Below are 22,457 nucleotides of genomic sequence, written 5' to 3'. Positions count from 1 at the left end.
GGCTCCAGCTGTCTTCATAATCATATTCATTAGGACATGAGAAGCAACAACTGATCCAGCATCAGCTGGTTGACTTGGAATTCCTGCAGACAAGGCCGCAGCAGTGACTGCTAGAGGGAATTTGGATTTAAACTGAACAAAAGATGAAAAAGACTCGGGAAAACTTTGTGTCTGTAGCGGAAGATATTTATAATGCTTAGAGGATTTAGCCGCTGTCCTGTTTAGATCGGTCTAAAGCAGCTCTGATGAATGTAGGTTTATATAATACATTACAGCTTGTATTTATAAGGACTAATGTACCTCTGGTTTGGTTATGCTGCTGTAAGGATCAGTGTACTTTTGTGTGCAACTGTTATATTTTAAGACTGTAGCTATAGGTTGGTGTAGTGATACGTTACTGTTATTGTGTTCCAAGTAGTCAAGGTTTGTGAAGCTGCTGGAGATGCCTGGATTTCTGCAGGATCAGCACCTAAAATGTTATAATTTATTGTATCTTATTTGTCTTATTTAACAAAAAAACACACAAGACATTTCACACTTACCATATTTTCCATATCTATCTTTATGGAATAAATGGTTTGAACAATAAAATTCAATGATGAAAGTAGTATTTGAATCCCTAACTAATAACTGAAAATATCTGTAACGCTTTGCAGTAACTAGGCGAGAAACAGGATGCATGCGCTAGGAGAAGTTTAATAATAACGATGGAAACAAATGAACAAGGAAGCTAACATAACAAGCTGAAGAAAAAACGAAACATGAGGAACAAGGAAACTAGGTGGTAAACCGAAACGAGAAACGCAAACAAAGGACAAGCCAAAGAACTCAGCTATTAACCAAACGATGTAGCACGGAAGCATAGTGAGAGTCACTGTGACGTACAGCCAACAAAAGCAACAATGAGCCACAACAGAAATGCAGAAACAAAGACTATATATACACAAAACAGCAACAGGAAGCACCTGAGGCAGACTACACAAGGGCAGGGTAACAAAGCCGACACAGGTGAAACAAATCAAGGGCAGGGAAAACTGAAACAAGAGGTGGAACTAGGGAACAAGACCAGAACAAATGAACATATCGCAGGCGTCACTGTGGGAACCACGACAACAGGGGAGGGGCAACCAGGACAATTTCATAATTATTGTTAAATTGTAATGGCAATAACAAATCAAATGTGTCTGTAATTTATGGGTATTTTTGCATATCAATCTAAACCAAGGTGTTTTGGTTTATGTATGAGTTTGAGATGTGTTCCTTAAACCCTCTGCTTTAGTTCACACCGTAGGTTTATAAAGGGTTTGAGGTGAGTGCTCTAATGTGGTCGCTGGTGTGCTGTAGAGCGTTCCCTCTTTTTGATGCTTTTAGTTATGTAAGGTCTCCAAATATAGTCCTGTGTACACTCACAAAAAAGTTTAACTTTGATTTTATCTGTCCAAGAAACAGTAATGATGTGGAACACTTAGGCGGGCATTAGTCAATTTGAGATGGGCAGCTTTTTTTCCAGGCAATAGTTCCCTTCATGGTAGTTTCCCACTAAATATTATTACTGCACTATTGTTCTTATGGTAGACTCATGAACACAGATGTCTGCCGAGCCGGAGCTGTAACCACAGAGATCAGCGTCACTTGTTTGAGGATTCTACGGCATGTGTGCTCTCTGATCTTTACGGCACTTCTATGGCTGGGAAGAGTACCAACAATGCTGAATTTCTTTTTTCTATTTGCAACAATAGTCTATTTGCAACAACACAGTCTTTCTGACTGTGGACTGAGTCTTTAGAAATCCTTTTGGAACCCAACCCCCCCCCGGTCTTACTTTTAACTTACTGTTCCAACCATATTTTCAGTAAAGATATAGTAATGTGAAATGTGGTGTGTTCTTTGTTAACAAAGTCATTTATTGTTATATCATGACATTTTCATAGCCAATCATGCAGAAATCCAGGTAATTCAAAAGAGTTCATAAAGTTTATCATGGAGCTTTAAGTCATATATCGTTTGCGTTTGCTTATCACTATTGTACAGACGGTTAGCCGACCTAACCTCTCTGAGCTCTTTGTTCTACTGCTGTTTTATGCATTTTCCTGTCTATTGTGTTACAGAAGAATCAAATTATACGCATATACTCCACCCAATAACATCTCTTCATCCAAGTAGTTATCTCTGTTATAGTAAATGTAATACTTCCCAGATAAACATCCATAAACATCTGCTTTTTACATTCGAACTGATATTGCAATAGTGTTTTTTTGCATGATTGATGTAATTATACTTTAGAAATGGAAGGAAGCTACAGATGTACCTGTTATATTGGTAAGTGCATATGTCAAGGAGGAGATGATGTAACAGCAGCTTTATATTTCTACTATGTTCAAGTCATGTAGCAAGGACTAATGAAGATTTTTCCAGGTTCTGCATCAGAAAAAAAAAACGAAAAAAAAAAACCACACACACAATGCAAAACCCTAAAAACAATTGGTACTATTAGCAATAAATGTAAAAACGAATATTTAAACATTAGTTTTAATGCCTGCCCAGAGGCAGCCTCTGTCGGGTGCAGGGTAGTTGTCGTCGTCGTGGGTTCCTTCTTTTTCCTCCCTGCTTAGCGTGTTTCTTTGATGAGCTGGCTGGCCTCTGATCAGCCCTCGCTTTGTTTCCTCTCTCTGCAGGCATGACGTGCCAGGCCCGCAGCTCGTACGTGGCCAGCGAGATCAAGTGGGGCTACCGCTTCACGCCCGTGCTCACGCTGGAGGACGGTTTCTACGAGGTGGACTACAACAGCTTCCACGAGATCTACGAGACCAACACGCCCAGCTGCAGTGCCCGCGAGCTGGCCGAGATGAGCGCGCGCTCACGCCTGCCGCTCACCTGGTCCGTGGCGAGCAGACTGAGCCAGCAGGGCCTGTTGGACCCGGGCGACGGCGGCCTGGAGACGGATCGGGCCGAGGGGAAGGGCAACGGCGGCGTGGGGGATGACGGCATGCGGGAGCAGGCTGAGCGGAACGGGGACATCGCCAACATGGAAAACGAGTCCAAAGTCTAGAGCGGGGAGTGCAGGCCGAGCGGAGAACGCCTCCTCCCTGGCTCTCGCTCGATCTCTTCCACACCCTGTGTCTCTCTGAAGCACGCACACTCACAAGCTCCTGCTTTGCCTCTTTCTGCCTCCTGCTCCCTCACACATGCATACACGCACTATCTCTGTCTCGTTCTCTCTGCCTCTCTCACAGGGTCTCTGTCTGTCTAAGGCTTGCACTCTCTCTGCCTTCCTCTCCGTCTCTGTCCTGCGTAGCCGGACACAGGTCTGAGAGCAGCTCAGGAAAGAGCCCAAAAAGCTTGTGCTGGAGCACATGACCTCCTGCAGCACAGACCAGCCCCTCCCCCTCTGCTCCCTCCCCTGCCCCAAAGAGACTTAAGTCAGATGGCTCAGAGGCTTGGGCAACTGCATGGTTTCAAAGAATCTTTTTCTTAAAGATAAAAAAAATATATATTATTTTCAGATTTTTAATTAAAAGATTAAAACCTATATATGTATATGAATATATATAGATATATTCTAGGGCATTTGCATTTGTATTTTTTGTACATATTTCAATAATTGTTTGAGATGAGTGAATATTTGACTGGAGGTTGTTTGATACTGTAATGATTTGGACTGGATCTGTATATTTTGCCTTTTGGAAGAGGATTTCTTTACCTTTTGGGTTTTCATATATATATATATATATATATATATATATATATATATATATTACACACACACACATACACATACGCACACACACACGCACGCATGTACAAAATTAACTCTAGTTGATTTACTCTGTATGATATATATAAAGGATGATAGGTAGTTGTAGGTGAGGCACAGATATTTCACTGGATGCAAAAGCTTTAGCCTGGGCTCCTGGGCTCCTGGGCTCTTCCTCAGCACCTGACTGGGATGACTGGGGGGTGGGATTGTAGTGGGGGGGGGGTTTCATCTGGGTTGTGGTGATAGTGGGGGGGCACTACTCACCCTGACTGTGCATGCGCGCTCTGATCTCCCACCAAACCTTAAGGTTCACCTTAAGCCCCCTTTATTTTTGTGACCATAGGTTTACCCCTGACTCTGCAGTCTCTGGTACTTTGCACCTTTAACTTTCAAAAGGAAGATTGGAGAGAGTTCGCGGTGATGTGCACGCGCATGCGCGCGCATGTGTGTGTGTGTGTGTGTGTGCGCACGCCCATGGCCTCAGGTGCTGTGTGAATGTGCATCTCCAAAATGACTCATGGTGTGCTGCTCGCACATGTTCTCCCTGAGGACTGAGAAATATTTTCTATTTTAATTGTCATTTTGTCATCTAGTAGACACAGCCATAAGAGGAAGCATTTATGCCAAGGGAGACTGAGCTTGAGATGGCCCTTAGGTAGCCTTTATCATTCCTTAATAAGGTGCACTAGAAAAGAACAGTGTATAGGCTACTGCTATACATTTAAAATATATTCCTAAGCAAAACAGAAGACTTTGTTCTATATTTTGGGGAGTTGGGCTCTTTCCTTAATCATTGACACTTTAGACCTTCTCTTCCCACAAGAGTCACATACAAACATGTACTGTTCTACCATGGAACCCACTGGACACAAGCAACCAAAGAGACCAACCCCTGCCCGTTTCGCTCAAGCAATTGGTGTAGGATGAAGTGGAAGCTGAACTTTGAGTTGTTACAGCTACAATCAATACATTTTCTTTATTTTTTCCACTTTTCTCATAGAACAAAGAATAAATATGTAATGGATGAAACTAACATCACACCATCTTTTTGGACTGAACTGAACAGTGATCATTCATCCAGTTACTAATTCTGATATCCAGTTTCTTCATGGTAAATCTACATTATATAAACCGGAAAGAAAAATATAGGCCACAGAATTACTCCTTATACTTAAAACGTGGCAACAAAAAAATGAATAGATTACAGTTTTTAGGGGGATTTAAAATTCAAAGTGCTGTATGTTTAGCACTTTGTTCCTTACTACATGCTTCTCATGCATTTTGGTCTGAGCAGTGGCCCCTAATGCTACTAAGCAGATTTAGAATAATATTTCTCTAAGAATACAGATACTGAATGCATAGACAGATAAAGAGAAAAGAGAGAGTGAGTTGTCACTCGTTCCACGAGACAGGTTGTGAAATTGGCTTTGTGGCTGTTAGTGAGTACACCATCTGCATCTATATCTCCTCTCCACACGAACAGAGCGGCAATGGACGCTGTAACTATTGGTACACGTTATATTTGCTGAAGTGCCCTTTGATGTGCTCCTCGACAGACCGAGGGACCCCTGTCCTTCCGAACAAGCCATCCAGAGGGGGGAAAGCCTCCTACATGCCCCCAAAACAATCACCGAGCTATTCCATCAGATCCTCCAATCATCTTGACGGGCATGTCAACTCTTCTGTGCTCTGTTTTCTAGGGAGAAGTACTGCGTCAGGAACATGAAATATTTTTTACGTTAGTTATTAATTTTTTGTTTCCTTTAAATACTGATTTTTAAAATTTTAACTAAGAAGCCATAATATGGTACAATACTCATATTTAGTGTTTCTAGAAGTATCATGATTTTGTTGTTGTTGTTTTATATAAACCCTCTGTGTCACAAGAGACTCATGAAATAAACCATATCTAAATATTCTTTTTGTTTTTGTTAAAAGATTACAGTATTTTGTGTTTTTTATTTAAAAAAACAACAACAAAAGAGCAAATGTCTAAACCAACAGGAATCCATTTTATTTGTATACCAGTTGTTTTGCGATATTTACACGTAATGGGGGATCTAAATAAGTGGAACAAGATGACTTTGCTAATGCAGTCTTTATTCCTTTTTATTTTACTTGAAAAATGGAGAGCTCTTCAAATGCTCAGTGTATGCACCCAGAATTCTACTGAGGAAAATGGGGAACAACTTGTACTAGGGATCCACATGTTAAATCAAGTGTGTTGAATCCTGCTTCGTGCCATGCCTGGTCAGTCTTTATGGCTTCAGCCAGCTATCACAACGCAGGCCGCTATCAGAGTCATGATTCGCAAGGGTTTCCTAGATCTGCACAGAGAGGAGGTGCACAGTATTCATTAGTGCCCGGACCCTTTAACAGCACAGAGTTGGTTTTAATTACGCCTGGGGCAAAGAGTTAGAACTCTCCCTCGGTAATTAGAATGAGCTGCTTAATTATGAAACTACATCATCAGCACAGGGTGCCTCTAACAGTATATGTTTTTTAAAAACTAATACTAGACTCATGCTTAACAGCAGACTGGTGTTCTAAGCCTGTGCTGAAAAAGAAGTCATGATTTTTTTTTATTTCAAATTTTTAAGGACCCAAACTAAACCATTTTACAGCAAGTTAAGTTTTTATGGTTCAAAATTCAAAGGCTTCTAGTATCATTATACATAATGCTACATAATTCTAAATTTTAATTATTTTAGTACCAGAAAAATACTGAATAAGGAATATAGATTTTAGTACCATTGAAAGAGCTCAGCTTTGAGGGATATTTAGCTGAATGGATTTTTTAACTGTATATAAGTTTGATGACAAATTTTATTGGTAATCATTATCTAATATCATAACAATTTGTGTTAATAGTACATATTAATAGAGCATCTTAAATCAAGAGTGCTGGTCTTTGATCAGATGCTTGTTTGTTTCAGTCTCTGGTGTTGCATATAACCATTTTCTTCAAACGACCTTGGAGTAGCTTTTGGCCTTCTTAATATATATGAGTCGAAGACTGATTTCCATAAGAGCCAATCGTAGATTAACTTTAATAAATAAACAGATTCAAGATAGGGAAAAAAAAAAAAATCTGTTTTGGAAGCCCTGGGGCAGGGCATCAACCATCAGCCATAAACGCTAACAGGTCATTCAACCATCAAAACATCATTTTCAGAGTATGCATTTCAGGGTGTATTCTACTAGCCTTCTAGAACCGCAAGTGCGAAACTGTTTTAGACACCCGAAGCGATATACATGGACACATGGTTTGAACATTGGGGCCAAAAGAAGAGAACAATATTCTTGCATCTACATGGGACTGCAAAAATATACACGAATTCATTTGATTCTCTAGAATTCTAAAATGACTGCATCATTTCAGGGGCTTTTTTTTTTTTTTTTTTTGCACAACAAAAACAAGTCCTTTGCTCTTGCCAAGGTGCTGAAATATAGAAATGACAACATGCGTGATTCTGTTTAATCTTCAATACATCAAAATGTTTCGTTCTATTGGACTTGAGTGAAATTATTTTTCATATAAACTTTATGCAAAACAAACGGTCAGTGGAACGTATGCAATATGCAATCATCGGTCAAGCTCCCCACCTAGCGGTTATTTTTAATGTAGCTTTTTGAAAGAGGAAAGCGAGTGTTTCTATTTCACAAACAGTAGCCAGGTCTCCTTTAGGCCAAGCAGGAATCGAGCAAAGCGAGTAAATCGCGTCTATTTGTTGAAATGAATGGCTTGAGGGCGCACTGGAAAACCACAAACACTCAGCAGATGGTAACCATAATAAGAAACAATAGGATTTGATGCATAAACAGGGTACAAATGGGCTGTCTCCCATCATTATAACGAAGCTGTTATAATGCGGCGCTGGGTTCCATACTGGTAACCAGTATGAAAAGCTTAAAACATGTTTAGAGCTAGTCTACATCTGTTACCTGTCATCCTTCAATCTTCTCTCTGTAGGCCTATAAAGGAAGTTATTCCCAGCAAAAGGTAGGTACATTACTCACAGAACTTTACGCCCAGAATATCGTTTAATAACGAAAGCAGAACTATAGGGAAATATTGGAAGAGCAAAGAATTACTACTACTTTCATGCTACATTTTGTCATAGGGAGCAGTCCCGTTTCGTGCGACTAAGTGTTTGCACTGAAAATGACAAAAATGAACTGGGGGAACATGGCGTATGCGCAAAGCTTTTTAAAAGACCCATCATAAAACACAACTTGGCTAATATCATTTTAAAATTTACAAGTGACGAGAACGGGGAGGATATGTAAACCTAGCCTTTTTTAATCTTTAAATTTAAAAATGTTAACTAAAGTTATCGTTTAAATGTTTGCCTTATATTTCTTTGTGGTACTGGCTTAAATTTGATCTACTTACAACAGAACCGCCATGGCAGTGTATTAAAGCATGCCACACCATTTCTTACTACATTAGCAAACAAAATAGTACCGGATGAAATCGTTTTGTATTAACGACCATACAGGTTTTAGTTAGTTATTCTTAGTTATGAGTCGCACCTTACCGTTTCTTAAACGTCATTCTTACTGAAGACACCTCAGAGGACCGTCGGTCTACAGTGTGTCAGTCTGTAGTGCTGATCAAAGCACAGGAAACAGCTCCTTCATATTCGGAGCAGGAGGGAAGGAGAGAACTGGTCAGAGCCGCCATGCTGAGAACTTTGATTTATATGACCTCGTATTTCTTCCCAGTCATCCATGCAGTCACTAAGACCACTATGGAGACAGACGCTCGTGTTAATCCACTAACCAGAATACAAGAACCAGGAGACAAGCAAAAGTTAAGCAACTTTTCTTTTTATGTCATACATAAGACCGCTTGAATATAGTACAAAGGGTTTGTCCATTTCTGCCTCTCAGTAACATTTTACTTTACACAGAAAGTCCTGATCGTACAATCTGTGGATAAAAGGTACTTCTCCTTGTCACACTGTTCAGCTCAGCAGTGCACATCAGATGTCCTGGAACCAAAGGGAGAAGGGGCTGGAGACTCGAGTGGGCATGGAGGCCTGAGGTGGGGGTGGGGGGGTCAGGGGTCAGGGATCAGGGCAGGGAGGGGAAAGCCGCAGTGGGGCTTCACGCTCGTCCTGGGGGAGTTGCGGTTGTGGGACTTGTAGTCAAGAGTTGACGTTCACCAAGGATGCGACGGTTCGGACTGTGTAAACGACCGCTGTGCACTTTGACACGCGCACCTCCAGCAATAGCCTACTTTCCAGTTTCACATGGACCCATTTATTGAAACTTGTGCCAAATTAACACAACAAAAATATTTCCTGTACTAGGCATACATAATCTCTTATGTATACGAATATATGAAAACACTGCCGCCATTCGGATTGTAGACACACATCCACACACTATACCCTGTCTATTATATTTAAGGTATGAATATCTACTCTCCTGTTAGATTTAAACCCTAGAGTTTTGCATTTGTACTGGCATTGTCAACTACTTTGGGCTGGAAGCACTGATACCCATTGACTACCACAGAGTTCCACTGCATGGTCACCAAGCTGACTTAAATGTACTCAAAATACCATTAGGAAAAAAGTAGTGAGTTCTAAACTTCCTTTATTAAAAAAATATAAATATGTACATAAATTCTATTTCAGCTATTAAAATGGGGTCACAAAGTAAACACCTGAAGCCTGGGTTTCATGGACTCCTCCCGTTAGCTGTCCTCTGCTGCTGGCCAAGAATAAGAACCCTATAGGAGCATTTACCTTGTATTTATAGGCATGATCACGCTCACATGGAGAGAGCAAGAGAAAGAGTGCGACAGAGAGAGAGAGAGAGAGAGAGAGAGAGACACACACACACACAGAGAGAGACAGAGAGAGAGAGAGAGAGAGAGAGAGAGAGAGAGAGAGGCATATGAGGATACCTTCAGCAAAAAGGGAGAAAGTAATAGAGCACGAGACAGAAAGATGACTCTGTTGACCAGACTGTGTTCTCACGCATGTCAACCCCCCCCCCCGCCCCTGTCCAACTTATTGAGAGCTGGTGCTGAGCCTTTTCTGTCCAAGCCCACAGAGGGGCCAGACCAGAACCCGAAGCCACGCCCTCCTTGCTGAGCCTGCAGACACTGCAGCGGAGTCGTTTCTTTCGGGAGAGTGGCGGGCGCTGGGCACTTAAGGCAGCGGAGCCGGCCATCTGATTGGACGCGCGGTCTGCCACTCCTCGTTTCGCACCTTGTGTGGGCAAAGGGGACAGAGCTCTCGCGTCTAGACAGTCACCATCTACCATGAAGCTCTGGAACCCAGAGAGCAGCCAAGAGCACAGGCATCAACCCTCCCTCTATCTCACAGAGCAAAGCCAAACTAAAATCTACTCACGAAAAACAAAAACAAACAAACAAAGCAACAACAACAACAGCAACAACAACAGCAACAACAACAGCAACAACAACAACCAAAAAAACGAATTAAAACTGATACTGTTCGGGATCCAGCGCTCAGTAAATATGCCGCATTAAACAACAGTTCCAGTATTGATAAAGCAATAGATACAGCCATTTTACTGACATTAAAAAAAAGGTCTGATACACCTTGTTTCAAAGTGCACAACTGCTACATTATTGGTTACAGACATCTATGTGCTATAAAAAAAACTGCTTTGGTACAATAAATTATCAAGAGGGAAATTAAACTCTCCTAAAATTCACAGCATAATTGTGAGGCAAAATAAAAAGCAGGTCACACAAACATCTGCATTTTAAGATTTCCAGGGTGAACACAAAATAAAAATGTGCAGAGGCTCAAAGCAAATCATGCTGAAAACAACAAAATTAAAACAAAGCAAAGAAGAAAAAGCGAGTGGGAAACAAACAAACAAACAAAGCACTACGGGACACAGCAGTAGCTGATTCCATTCAACTTGCAACACTAAATGTGTGAATTCACAAGGCCCAGCAAAAAAAAGAAAAAAAAAAAAATCCCCCAAAAAAACAAAAAAATAAAATGAAATAAAATAAAAAAATACCCCCAAAAAAACCCACACGACTCCCAAATAGTAGATTTCTAGGTAAGGAAGGCCTCAAATATCCATTCTCATACTCTGTTTCCTATTTCTCATGTGTAAAGACTTAAGTGTATTCCAGACTTCAAAAATACAGGAAAGCTATTTTTCCCCCCACATTAAGGGTAATGTCCAGCTTTTCTTCATTCAGTGCGTGATAAGGCCATATTTCAAACTTGCTGTCCACCACCACCCAGTACCAGGCTTCTGCCCACTCCACTGCTCACTAGAGCTCTTCACCAAACAGAATACCAGCACAATGCTGCTCTGGGACCCACACAGCTCTCTAAGGCAGACTCACAAACTACGCCCTCTAGGGCATAGAGCTTTGCAACCTGCACCCTCTGGGGAAGAGACTCGCAGACTGCGCTCTCTGGGGGAGAGACTCACACATGGTGCCCTCTGCAGGAGGGACACACACAGCACATCATTTCTAATGCTGCTTCACAGAAAGCTAAACTCAAAGCAGTGAATTGCACAACGTGAAGGAGAAAGCGGTCAAAAAAGCACACCTGCTGAGAAAGCAAACAAAAATGGCATCTGAAAGCGGAACCGTTGGACATGACAGTGGGATTTTGCCGCATTGCATTACTGGTGACTACAGGCCGACGTCTCCCCGACCGCTGGACCTTTCTCCCAGACCTAAAACAGAAACCTAATCTCACGGCTGTCAGGAAGGTGCATATGTTAACAAGCAATTAAAACGAGCTGAGTGAAAAGGAATAGGTGAAAATGTATGATACCTTTTTTTTCTCCTTTGTATAATAAAATCAAATTTCACTTGAAAAACGTTCCAAGCAAAAAACTGGTAACTGACTGAAACGTAGGCCTCCAGCAGTGAGCAGAGGGGAGCTTCGAACGCTTGTGCGCCAAGCTTGGCGCTAGACTGTCAGTCAGCGTTTCCCTTCTCTTTACAGCAGCTTTTAATCTCTATGCACTTCTGAAAAAACACCAGCGTTTTTTTTTGTTGTTTTTTTTTTTAAAAACACACACATGGAGGGTGGGTGGTAGGGGTAAGTGTCCTCAGCGTAGTCAGGAGCTGGCCACGGAGCTCGGCTGCACACACACGCCAGCCATGGGGGAGTCCTCACGCTCCAGGCCCTGATGCAGGCCCATGTGAGTCTCTGCTATGTAGTGGCCCGCGCCAGAGTTCGTGGCTAGCGGGTAGGATGGGTTCCCCGCCAAGCCCGTCTCCTGGCGTGGGTTGGAGAAGGCGCCCAGGCCGAGGCTCATGCCACCCGGGTGGCTGTAGGCCAGGCCGAGCGCCAGCGGGCGGCTCTGGTAAGCCTGGTGGTGGTTCCCCGTGGAGGACGAGGAGGTGGATGAGGAGGAGGCCGAGGAAGACAGGGAGGTCATGGACAGGTGGCCATGCGAAACCTCCATGGAGTCCTGGGTGGAGGCGCTGTGCGAGGGCGAGTAGAGTCTGGGGCGCGGACGCGCCGGGCCCTGCCCGTGCTGGCCGTGGTGGTGGTGGTGGTGGTGGTGGTGGTGGTGGGAGCCATGGGGGTGCAGAGGCTTGGGCTGGTGGGGAGGCACATGGAAGGTGGTCTCTTGGACGGGGTGGGTCTCTCCGGCAGCCTGCTGGAGGCCATCTCCACCCACCCAGCCCAGCCCGGGGAATGCCTGCCTCGTCTGAGAAACAGGGAGAGCAAGGAAAAGGAAAAAAGATCACACCCAGGGGGTCAAGATAAAAACAGAAGCAGCGCAAGAGCAGTAAAGTAGTCTCTACCCTCAGACAATCCACTCTTTAGATCAATTCATTTCCGACCCGGAATTTTGCTTCTCCATTCTTTGACCATGTCTCATGAGACATAGGCATGTATGTACCTGAGGACAGAGGTTGTGGCAGTCCATGCCCACTGCAGCACTGAAGTGGCCTCCACTGAGCCGGTGCTGATGGGTGGGGTCAGAGCGGGCACGCCCACTGGTGCTCGTCCCAGAAGAACCTCCTAAAAAACACCATAAACATTCCACCGCTTCGGCATGAGATCCCTTGCACTCCTACGGCATGCAGGCAATACAGTGATCATTGGTTTTCTGTTGTGAGGGAGCGCTTTCCCTCTTTATCAGCAACGCAGCGGGACCCAGAGCCAGGCACGTGCGCTTACTCACCCGAGCTGGAGGAAGTGCTGGAGGTGGTCCCGGAGGACTGAGACTGCTCGAGCGCCGGGCTGGTGGACACGCTGCTGCTGGTGTTGGTGCCCTCGTCAGCCGTCTTCTTGAAGAAGCTGTGCTGCAGCGCGTAGTACGGCTGGATGCGGCTCTTCGGGTCATAGTCCAGCATCCGTAGGATCAGGTCTTTGAACTTCAGGTAGTCGGCGACAGCGTGGCCTGACTCGCCTGCCCGCCGCCCACCCGGGCCGCCCACCTCCACCCCCAGGATGTTGTGCAGCTTGCGAGAGCCCGCTGGCTTATACTGCAGAGACAAAAACACTTATTTATTATAATCCACACAAAACACCACCACTCACTGCAGCAGAGAAGGCCCAGCAGATTTCTGTCATACAGAACCATCTGAAAAGCACCACAGATGCCAGGAACATTAAAGTTTACCACAGCAGCATGACAGCAGTGCAGTGGCATCTGACTGAACGCCTCGGGTGCTACACAAGGCAACAATGCCCTTCCAGCAGAAGGGACTCCTGACTGGCGCTGTAAACAAGCCCTTCTTGCTTGGCTACAAAATGAGTCCTGGAAAGAAACGCACCCGTTTTCCATCTTTGGTCTTCTTTGCACACCATGTGCTGTCAGACATCTTCTCAAAGAACTTTCTCGCCTTTGGCGCCTGATCTAATATGTGGCTGGGAGGGATCCCCAGAACTTCCACTATCTTGTTCATTTGGTCCACCTGCCAGAAAAGGCGTGGCAACATGTCATACACAACCACAAATCAAACAGTGCTGTATGCCTTAAGAGCAGAGCCTGTAACAGCCGCTTTCCGCTTTCAGCATAAAGTAAATGCAGGCGGCTTGCCCTATACAAACACACCTCATTGGCTCCACTGAACAGAGGCTCTCCAGTGTGCATCTCCACCAGGATGCAGCCCAGGGACCACATGTCTATAGCCAGGTCATAGGGCATACCCAGAAGCACCTCCGGAGAGCGATAGAACCGACTCTGGATGTACTGGTATATCTGAGGGGAAAATCAAGTACACGGTGTTACCAAAAGGAAGTAGCAGGCATGGCAAGCACTCTACAATTGCCTCTTTATGTCTCTGCCTTATTCCTTTTGTAAATATTCCACCTTTTCTTTTTTTTTTTTCCTTTAACTAATCTCCAAAACTAGCAAACTCAAACCACATGAACCAATTAACAAAAACAGGAAGGACTGAACCACATAAACCAACCATGAGACCCAGAGCCCAGCCACGAGACCCAGGCTACCCACCCGCTGGCCCAGCTGACAGGAGCTGCCGAAGTCAACGATCTTGATGGCGGATCGCTTGGGGTTGCAGAGCAGGATGTTCTCGGGCTTGAGGTCACAGTGGATGATGCTGAGCTCGGGTGTGGCCAGGAAGAGCAGCGCCGTGCACAACTGCTGCGCGAACTTGCGTGTCAGGTTGAGTGAGACGCCGCGGAAGTTGGTGTTGCGTAGCAGGTCGTACAGGTTGTAGGACAGCATCTCGAACACCAGACACAGGTGGTTCCGAAACATGAAGTGACGCTTCAGGTGGACTGAGGACATGGAAGGTCAACGCAAAGGGCATGAATACCATATGCCACACACAAAAGGCAGACCTCAAAAATCTTAAAAATGTCTAAAAGAAAAATACATTATGTAAATATTTAAATTAAACCTTGTCCTCATGGAACAAAACTTTATTAGAAGTTTGTTAAAATGTAGCAATATTGCTGTATTGACTGACCAACCTATTTCTTTCTAGCATTTAGACATTTTTCAGTGCAAACACTAGATGGCAGCATGAGCCATCAAAAAGAAACCTAGGTTCACATTCTTCTGCCTATAATTAAAGTTCGAACTGTAGTTGCAGTTCATTAACCTGGCCACACACCTCAGTACAAGTTAAATTATACCCGTTAATACCAATATTCATTACCTATGTAGTACTTCATTTCTGTATCATGTTTGTTCATGAGCTCCAGGAGCCGTACTTCAATCTGTGCTTGGTTTAGAAAAGCCTTTTTATTTTTTATGATCTTAATGGCAACCCACTCCTGTTCCAAGCGGTCATAGGCCTTCACGACCTGCCAGCAGGGGGAGACAAATATACCACTTGTTATGGAGACCACAAGTGCAGATTTATGTCTCAGCATGACCATGCAGAAACTCCATCCTTTTTTATTTAATTGAATTAATGGCCCCTGACAATTTTTTTTTAAATGTCTGTTGACATGGTAATGATCTATGATGGTTCTGACAAAAAAAAAACCCATATGACTGAAACCCACCTGTCCAAAGGACCCTTTGCCTATCAAAGAATCAATCTCATAGCGATCCATCCATTTCTCGCCATTTTTAACAATGTAGTCAAAGTTGTCATCGTCATAACCGTCATTGTAAATCTTCCTCTCCTTCTTGTTGCTGGAGTCTTCCCCTTGGCCCTGTTGGTGACGCCGCTTCTTTTTTGCATAGTAAACCTAAAGCAAGAAAAACAAACATTTGAGTGAATGCTTTCAGATGCTTTAAGAAATAAAAAATAATCATCAAAGAATTAAATAAACATCAGGTTTACAAACTAAAATTGCAGGTACCTGGGGGCCCGTAACCAGGGCCAGAGTGACTCACCTCGTTGATGTGTTTGTAGGTTTTGATCAGTTCAATGGAGAGTTTTCTTAAGGGAGCTGTGGACGGATCCCGAAAGCACTGGGGGATCCGCCTCTGTAACATCACCACATCAGCAGTCACCTGATCACACACACACCCACCCCATATGCAATCCTGACTTCTACTGAAAAGAGTTTATTGAATGTCATTTTTGGTGTGGTTAACATGCTTTTTACTCCTCATCAACGCTAAATTCCCTCCATTTAATGACATCCAAGTAAACATGCCCAAATACAGCCCATGTGTAGAATTAAAGGAGAGCCATTCCACACAGCGCACTGTGGCTAGGACTAGAAGCGCAGGAGCTGGTGCTGAATTATGATTATAGAGGAGTATGAAGCAGTACAGTGTGGCAAGTGGTGCTGGGTGAACGTGTGTACCTGGGTGGTGGCGAGCTGCGGGCCCTGTGGGCCGTAGGGCAGCACAGGTGCCGGCGGGTCAGCGCTCGCCTGGTGGCCGTCACTGAACGGCGGGTGAGAATGGGGCGTCTGCGCAGCCATCTGCACATCTGCCACATTGAACGAAAACGAAGGAGCAAGCCGTACAGATGAGGGTTTGCATGCTGAGGTCTCTCCTCCTGCAACCACAACCACACACACACACACACACACACACACACACCAACTCAGAGGTGGGGGGGGGGAACCCTCTAGAACCAGGAGGAGCATCAACTCCACAAATATTAGAAGCCCAAATCTGCATTTGCCTTAACACTAGCATTCACAGCTCCAGTGCTAGAGTCCCCCTTCCCTGCCCAGTTTCACTTCGGGTGAGGGATGCTGCCATCTCCACTATCGCTCACTCTTGCTTTGAGCATACCAAAGGCATGCAATACGGATGAACATCTTATGTAAGGATCCAAATGGTACGACAGTCTAAAGCATTCTCTAGCGAGAGGAGTCAGCCTCCATTAGTGCAGATCAGTTTATAGCACATCCAGAAAAGCACAGCCAAAAACAGCAGCATGCCATCATGCTTTTGTCATAAGATTATGCCCAGCACTTGTTACAGTTCCCCCAAAATAGAACATTTTATTGCTCCTCAAGATAAATAATAATAATAATAATAATAATAATAATAATAATAATTGCACTAGACACCCATTAAGTGCAGCAGTTTTTTGTTAATGATAAATTGTCATTCATGTGTAAATTACTTTCAGATGCACCAAGTGTTTGCTTCACTGATTCACTGTTCAACCAAAAATGGTAATAGGTTGTACATTTCTTTACATGTGGAAAAATATATATAGTTAAAACACCTTGTTTGTAGCTTTATTACATTACAAATGAAGGTGGGCAATATGGCCAAAAAATTAAATAAAAAACAAACAACAACAACAACAACAACTTTTTGTTAAATATTTGCAGATATTTTCAAGTATTTATACATAAGGCTTGATGGAGGGTGGTGGGATGCCATTAGCTTGAGGTAGTTGATATTGCTTAGGTAAGCAGCAATGAGAATCAAGCAAAACCTTCAGAATCCACTCAAATTATGCAGTTCAGTTCTTAATAAATTCAGGCATTCAACACAGTTAATGGGCATCTTTACTACTCATTACTGGACAATTACTAAAACATACCTTTAAATGACGAACACGATTATTCAAATATTTTGAAATATGAAGTAAAAATTTTAATGAAAAATGCTGGACAGCCATAGACAAGTTTATATAGGAGCATGTTGCATATAAACATGCCTTTAAAAAGCCTACAGCATCAAGTAACACACCAATCAATTCCATCAAAACCTACGCATGCTTACCATCCAAAGCTAGACCTGTGTTAACATGTTCCATGAGTTACATACCATATCTGTGGTTAGTTTGTAGGCATAATTAATAGGCTGACATTACAGTTGATATGAGTTAATATAGAGGACATAGGCATACAGTAGCTCCTACAACAGCACTCCCGTCACACTCCCCCTCAGACTCATACACTCCTGCCAGGGTAGCTTGGTGCCACTGTATAATAAGAGGACAAGGGCAGGCATAATTGGAGCTGTGTATCTGTGCATGTGTGTGTCTGTTTATGACTCAGCTGGTTCACCATCAGTCTCCACACTGAAGAGCTCAACAGCAGTACCACATTATACATACCCCTAATGCCCAGACATCCTTCAATTGCCACTACAGTACTACACTTCCCGGCTCTCCAGCGCTCACACACGCCCATAGCTAGAAACATCCTTTCAGGACCTCTACAGTATTGCATTGCTAAAACACACTGTAACAGACAAATGACACACTTACACACCATCGGTCTATTAGTCTATTAGTCAATTAGCACAATGTTTCCAAAAAAAGGGGGTGTGGTATGGTGCAGTATATTAATTTATTCTCTTTATTAAATCTTAAGATACACAGTCAGAGAAATTGTCCTAGATGAAAATAACTAAACAAGAGTCTTATCGCATAAGAAGAGGTGGATTTTCATGAACTATTTGTGTGTCAGTCTGAGCACATAGGGATTCAGCAAAATCACGTAAAACAAACAATGAAAAAAAAAAAAAAAAAAAAAAAAAAAAAAAAAGTCCTCCAAGAAAGAACTCAACCAACTGCCTGTTTTCAGATGGCAGGAAGCTGATTTAGCCTGTTTGTTTTAACTTAGCTATACAGCTTGGCAAATGTTGTTGAGCAGTGTTTTGAAATGTGAATGTGTCTGCAGTGAGAGGGAATTGTGCAGATCATTAAGTCCTCATTTATCACCGTCTCTCACCAGGCAGTCACAATGCACCAGAACCACACTGGCAACCAGCACTCTCAACCCCAGCAACAGTGCCTCATTAGCATAGCCTACCACCAGGAAGATGACGCGTGATTCGCCACAGAGCCAGAGCGGGAGCCAATCAGGAAAGGGTATGCAAATAACCCACTTTTGTTGCTAGGGCAAAGCTTCAATGCCTGATCCAATAGGAAAACGGGTAACAAGCATGAAATTGCATTGCACTTTGACACATTTCCCAGCACAGTTTAACACAGTATTTGCTGACAGAAAAGCTCACGGGTTAGGAACCCGGAATCAGTTTCTCCGAGAAAGGAACTCTGATAGCTGACCCTGGAGACAGGAGCAGAAAATGCACGGCAGCTGCCAGGAGGGAGCATGGCCTATATTTTTAAACATTTATAGTTGAGGAGCATGTTTGCCCTAAATAGAGAACTTCATGCAAGACTAATTTATTTCAATACAACTCTTATACAAACCACACTCAAGATAGCAAATAAGCAGTACTCCTGATATCCTTACTGATCAAAAAAGACAGCCTGAGAGCTTGGACTGTCTCCAAGTTTGCTTAGCAGATTTTTAAATAAAGCTTAGGGTGTTGTATGGAATTTCACCATGGCTAAGGCTGCCTGCACTGCATTCAACAGGGCACACTGACTTACACATTCATCTCCTGAAAGAAACCCTCCATCATGTTCTTAACAACTCATGCAAGTACCAGCAAGGACATAAAATAAAAAGGGTGGCAGGTGCCTAGTCAGTTTTGGGTATACAAGAGAAGTCTCAGTGTTTGTAGACTCATCATAACTGGCAGAGATTCCAGGTTTTTCCACAGGGCACAGATTATAGTCACAGATTTGATCACATCCTACAGACAACGCTGAATGCTATATTTAGGGTACACAAACTTTAGGTAACAAACTGAGCAGTTAAAATGTTTTCACCAAAATGTCCCCACTGCCCATATGTAATGCATATTCAATGTGTACAGACATTCCTTTTATCCCACAACTTTAGATATTCAGATGCTTTAAGCACTACTTTTAAAAGTAAGAATGGCTATACCTGTATGCATCGTCCTCTGGCAAGTCTCATATCATCCTGGCAAGGGAGTCCATCTGCAAACCACAGCCCACTAGAATGGGAGGCAAATTGCAAAAGCAAGTAACAACTTAAATTCATATGAGAAATTAGCATTGTAATCAAAAGCAATACTGAAAATCATCTAATATTATATTGAGCAGAATGACTGCATGCATTACCAAGGCCTAACTGCCAATTTGCTATTCAAGTTGGAGATTTTAAGACTCAGAACAAGAAAGGCTACCTGAACCAACTTCCAAGTGGTTTCTACAGGAGAACAGCCCTGATGCCTCAACAGGGTCTATCAACGTTTGATGTTCTGACTTATCTTCAACTTGCACAATCATTGGTGTGGATCTGTGAGGAATGCACCATTTATCAGACCATTTAATAAATAATAACAGTAGTATTAATGAAGGTTTTAGGAGTAGTTACGACAGAGGACAAGACAGTACATCCAAGGAACAAGGAGGCTTAAATGCAATAAGAACGGTGAATCTTACACATGCCACAAACCCAGGTTACTGTATAACAAATCCAAGTTACCTGGCAATACTCAAGTAGTACTTTACTAGTTAACAACTTGTTTTATGCTCAACACAAAACATACTTTTTAAGGCAACCTTCACAGAATCTCCACCCAATAGCAATTTATTGTCCCATACGTTTACAAACACTGAATACAGTCATCCCTTTTTAAGAGTTGGTACTATGTGCAACTTACATGGTTAAAGTTTTAAATGTATGAAAATAATGAGGCTCTGAATTTCAGTGAACATTTGGGAGTGTACAAGAGCCTTATTAAAAAACATTCATTCATTCAATAATCACTACGATTTTCTCTCTCTCCCCATTGTTTAAGATCTGTTACAATTATTTTCAACTGAACTGTATGTTGTAAGACTATGACTGTGAATCAGTAATGCACATTATGTGATCTCCAAATAACATTTTAAATAACATTTTGATGCAAGTACTGGACCAAATGTAAACAAAAACACGAGAGCTAATATGTAGACGGGTACCAATATGTAATGAGGAAACAAATAGGTTCTGAAGACACAGTAAGTTGCATTTTCAAGCATAAGCGTGTATCATCAACTCAGTTGACCCTAAATACAATATAAATTGATTACCTCCTGCACGAACAGTCAAATAGCTAGCCAAGCATCTGCGTTGCACTAGAAACATCACATCTTGCGTAAAACACCTTATTCACTCTTTATATAGTTATCTACTTGAAAAGCAACCGACTGTAGCAAATGGACAGAGACATGCTTCCTTTATATTATCAAACAATTCCGCTTATATTGATTTTAAATGACTATATATAGACTAACACTCAAAATACACCGATGCTCGACAGGATAGAATTGGCAAGGTTGTTAACGTTAGCCTGCTACCACTTGCAAACTCCTTTTAACTTTTGCGTGCTTAAAATCGTTAAATCTTGTTTAATCCAATGACTCATAAGTAACGGATGATAACAGTCATTCAAATGATTACTGACCTTATTTGTGTTAGTAGCCGCAAATGGTTGAGCGCGTCAGTCTAACGTTAGTTGACTGTGTCCAGGAGAGCTGTCATACAGGTAGCTAGCTAGCTAGCGATACCTGACTAGCTACCGTTACAGCTAAAACGCTTTGGCTAGTTAGCTATCTAGCTAGCTAGCTAATCTAGCCAGCTAACTATCGCGCTCAAAAGGCTAACGCAAATTATACCAACAAGAACAAGCTCGACGAAAATCAAACCAACTCTTTTTTAATTCTCGATTTGAACGGATAGTTGACAGTGACATTTTGTAAAAATGAAATAACATGAAATAGTATTACTATACATTACGACTAGCTGGCTATTTTGAGCATGCTAGCTAATGTTAGTAAGTTCACATTTCGGCCTGCTAAAATTAAGCGCCTAGACCTTTTAATCTCTATTTAGATACACGTGCATCATAACTAAGATAACACCTTATGTCGGCTTCATGTAATCCTGCTAAACACAAATAGATCGAAGAGTTATTGATCCGCTTGTTAGCAGCCCTTAGCAAAGCCCATTAGCTAGCTGCTAGCCATCTCGTTCTCAATGTAATGGAATCGGTGAGCTTAATAGCTAGCCAACAAGACAGCGAGCAACGCTAGCTCGCTAGCTAACATCCTTTAGCTACTCATCACTCATGCAGCACAACTTACCTTGTTGCTACGTGTCCCTCTGTGGATGAGAGAAAATATTCTCATATGTTTAAAAACGATTCTCGTGAGAAATCCAATGTCTTCTTTTACGATCCGGTGTAAATAAATTGTCCGACGAAGCTTCAACCCTGAGTCGTTTGACTTTGTGTCAACTCCTTTCCAAATCAACAGCGCCTCTCCGTCATCTCAAAACCTCCGTCAACACAAACTTATCCGATCTGGGCACAGAAATACAGCTACATTTTGACCCTCGCCGAGAAGGCATCAGCTGTCAGTGACGCTCGTCACGTAATAACGTTACAAGACACACGGATTTGAAATGCATATTTACCGAAAATAACCTTTTAACTGGCGGCGAACTAGCTGCATCTCTTGGGGGAGATCTCATCATCATCTAGCTACTTCTTCCTTTTTTGTGTAAATTTTACAAAATGGCGCGCGTTCCAAACCTGCGCAGCGGACCGGCCCGGCGGACCTCAGACATGACCAACCGCTTTAGCTCCTGCAATCGAACTAAAGTTATCTACTTCATTCGGACTACAACCTCATATGCATTTAATTGGTATCTAAATGGATTTGAATTGTTCGCGTCGATTAATATCCGTAACAGCAATCACACCTCAAATATTTGACGGAAGAAAAAGTAAGGAACAAAATGGAAGCCGAGTAAGAACGTTACCATGACGACTGTCAATCAAACCGCTAAGTTCCCGGATGACCTCATGACGTAGATACGTTCCTAGAGTTGCCTTAGAAACTGCCAATCAATGTACGTTTTTTAAAGGGCGTGGCTAGACAGAGAATGGGTTGTGTTCAAGGCAATCAGTAGTTTCAGTAGTCTCTTTCGTTCAATGTAAA

The 22,457-nt window shown here is 42.7% G+C and overlaps 2 protein-coding genes and 1 long non-coding RNA gene across 7 annotated transcripts in view; 1 reads left to right on the top strand and 2 right to left on the bottom strand.

The window, feature by feature from the left end:
• Nucleotides 1-2,679, bottom strand: part of LOC145652379 (uncharacterized) — a 6,435-nt gene extending 3,756 nt beyond the window's left edge. Inside the window, exons 1-2 of the long non-coding RNA XR_014118597.1 lie at nucleotides 543-2,679; nucleotides 399-469 (exon numbers count right to left, since the gene is read on the bottom strand). This is a non-coding gene — a long non-coding RNA (uncharacterized LOC145652379). The remainder of the gene's footprint in view (nucleotides 1-398; nucleotides 470-542) is intronic.
• The window catches only part of kcnj6 (potassium inwardly rectifying channel subfamily J member 6), a 31,806-nt gene extending 26,110 nt beyond the window's left edge, over nucleotides 1-5,696 (top strand). The window contains exon 3 of the mRNA XM_027017009.3: nucleotides 2,676-5,696. Within this exon, the coding sequence (XP_026872810.1) occupies nucleotides 2,676-3,049 (374 nt within the window). The 3' untranslated portion in view covers nucleotides 3,050-5,696. The remainder of the gene's footprint in view (nucleotides 1-2,675) is intronic.
• Nucleotides 5,697-8,574: 2,878 nt separating this feature from the next.
• Nucleotides 8,575-22,414, bottom strand: dyrk1aa (dual-specificity tyrosine-(Y)-phosphorylation regulated kinase 1A, a). 5 transcript variants are annotated; one of them, XM_027016999.3, is made up of 14 exons: nucleotides 21,931-22,410; nucleotides 21,600-21,817; nucleotides 19,655-19,767; nucleotides 19,393-19,462; nucleotides 15,979-16,175; nucleotides 15,560-15,679; nucleotides 15,223-15,411; nucleotides 14,871-15,018; nucleotides 14,201-14,487; nucleotides 13,799-13,945; nucleotides 13,518-13,658; nucleotides 12,923-13,226; nucleotides 12,638-12,759; nucleotides 8,575-12,442 (listed from the first exon to the last, which is right to left on the bottom strand). In XM_027016999.3, exons 4-14 carry the CDS (start codon nucleotides 19,400-19,402, stop codon nucleotides 11,843-11,845), a joined length of 2,265 nt encoding a protein of 754 aa, XP_026872800.2. In that variant the 5' UTR covers nucleotides 19,403-19,462; nucleotides 19,655-19,767; nucleotides 21,600-21,817; nucleotides 21,931-22,410; the 3' UTR covers nucleotides 8,575-11,842. The 5 variants fall into 5 exon arrangements, with proteins under 5 accessions (XP_026872800.2, XP_081558174.1, XP_035391216.1 ...); XM_081702048.1 differs by lacking the exon at nucleotides 19,655-19,767 and having other exon boundaries at nucleotides 21,931-22,411; XM_035535323.2 differs by having other exon boundaries at nucleotides 21,600-22,410.
• Nucleotides 22,415-22,457: the final 43 nt, after the last annotated feature.

This window comes from Electrophorus electricus, chromosome 19 (genome assembly GCF_041902795.1).
Source record: "Electrophorus electricus isolate QZ-2024a chromosome 19, ASM4190279v1, whole genome shotgun sequence".
Taxonomy (NCBI): Eukaryota; Metazoa; Chordata; class Actinopteri; order Gymnotiformes; family Gymnotidae; genus Electrophorus; species Electrophorus electricus.
Note: the sequence above shows the minus strand (reverse complement) of the source record. Positions and strands in the feature narration are given on the sequence as shown.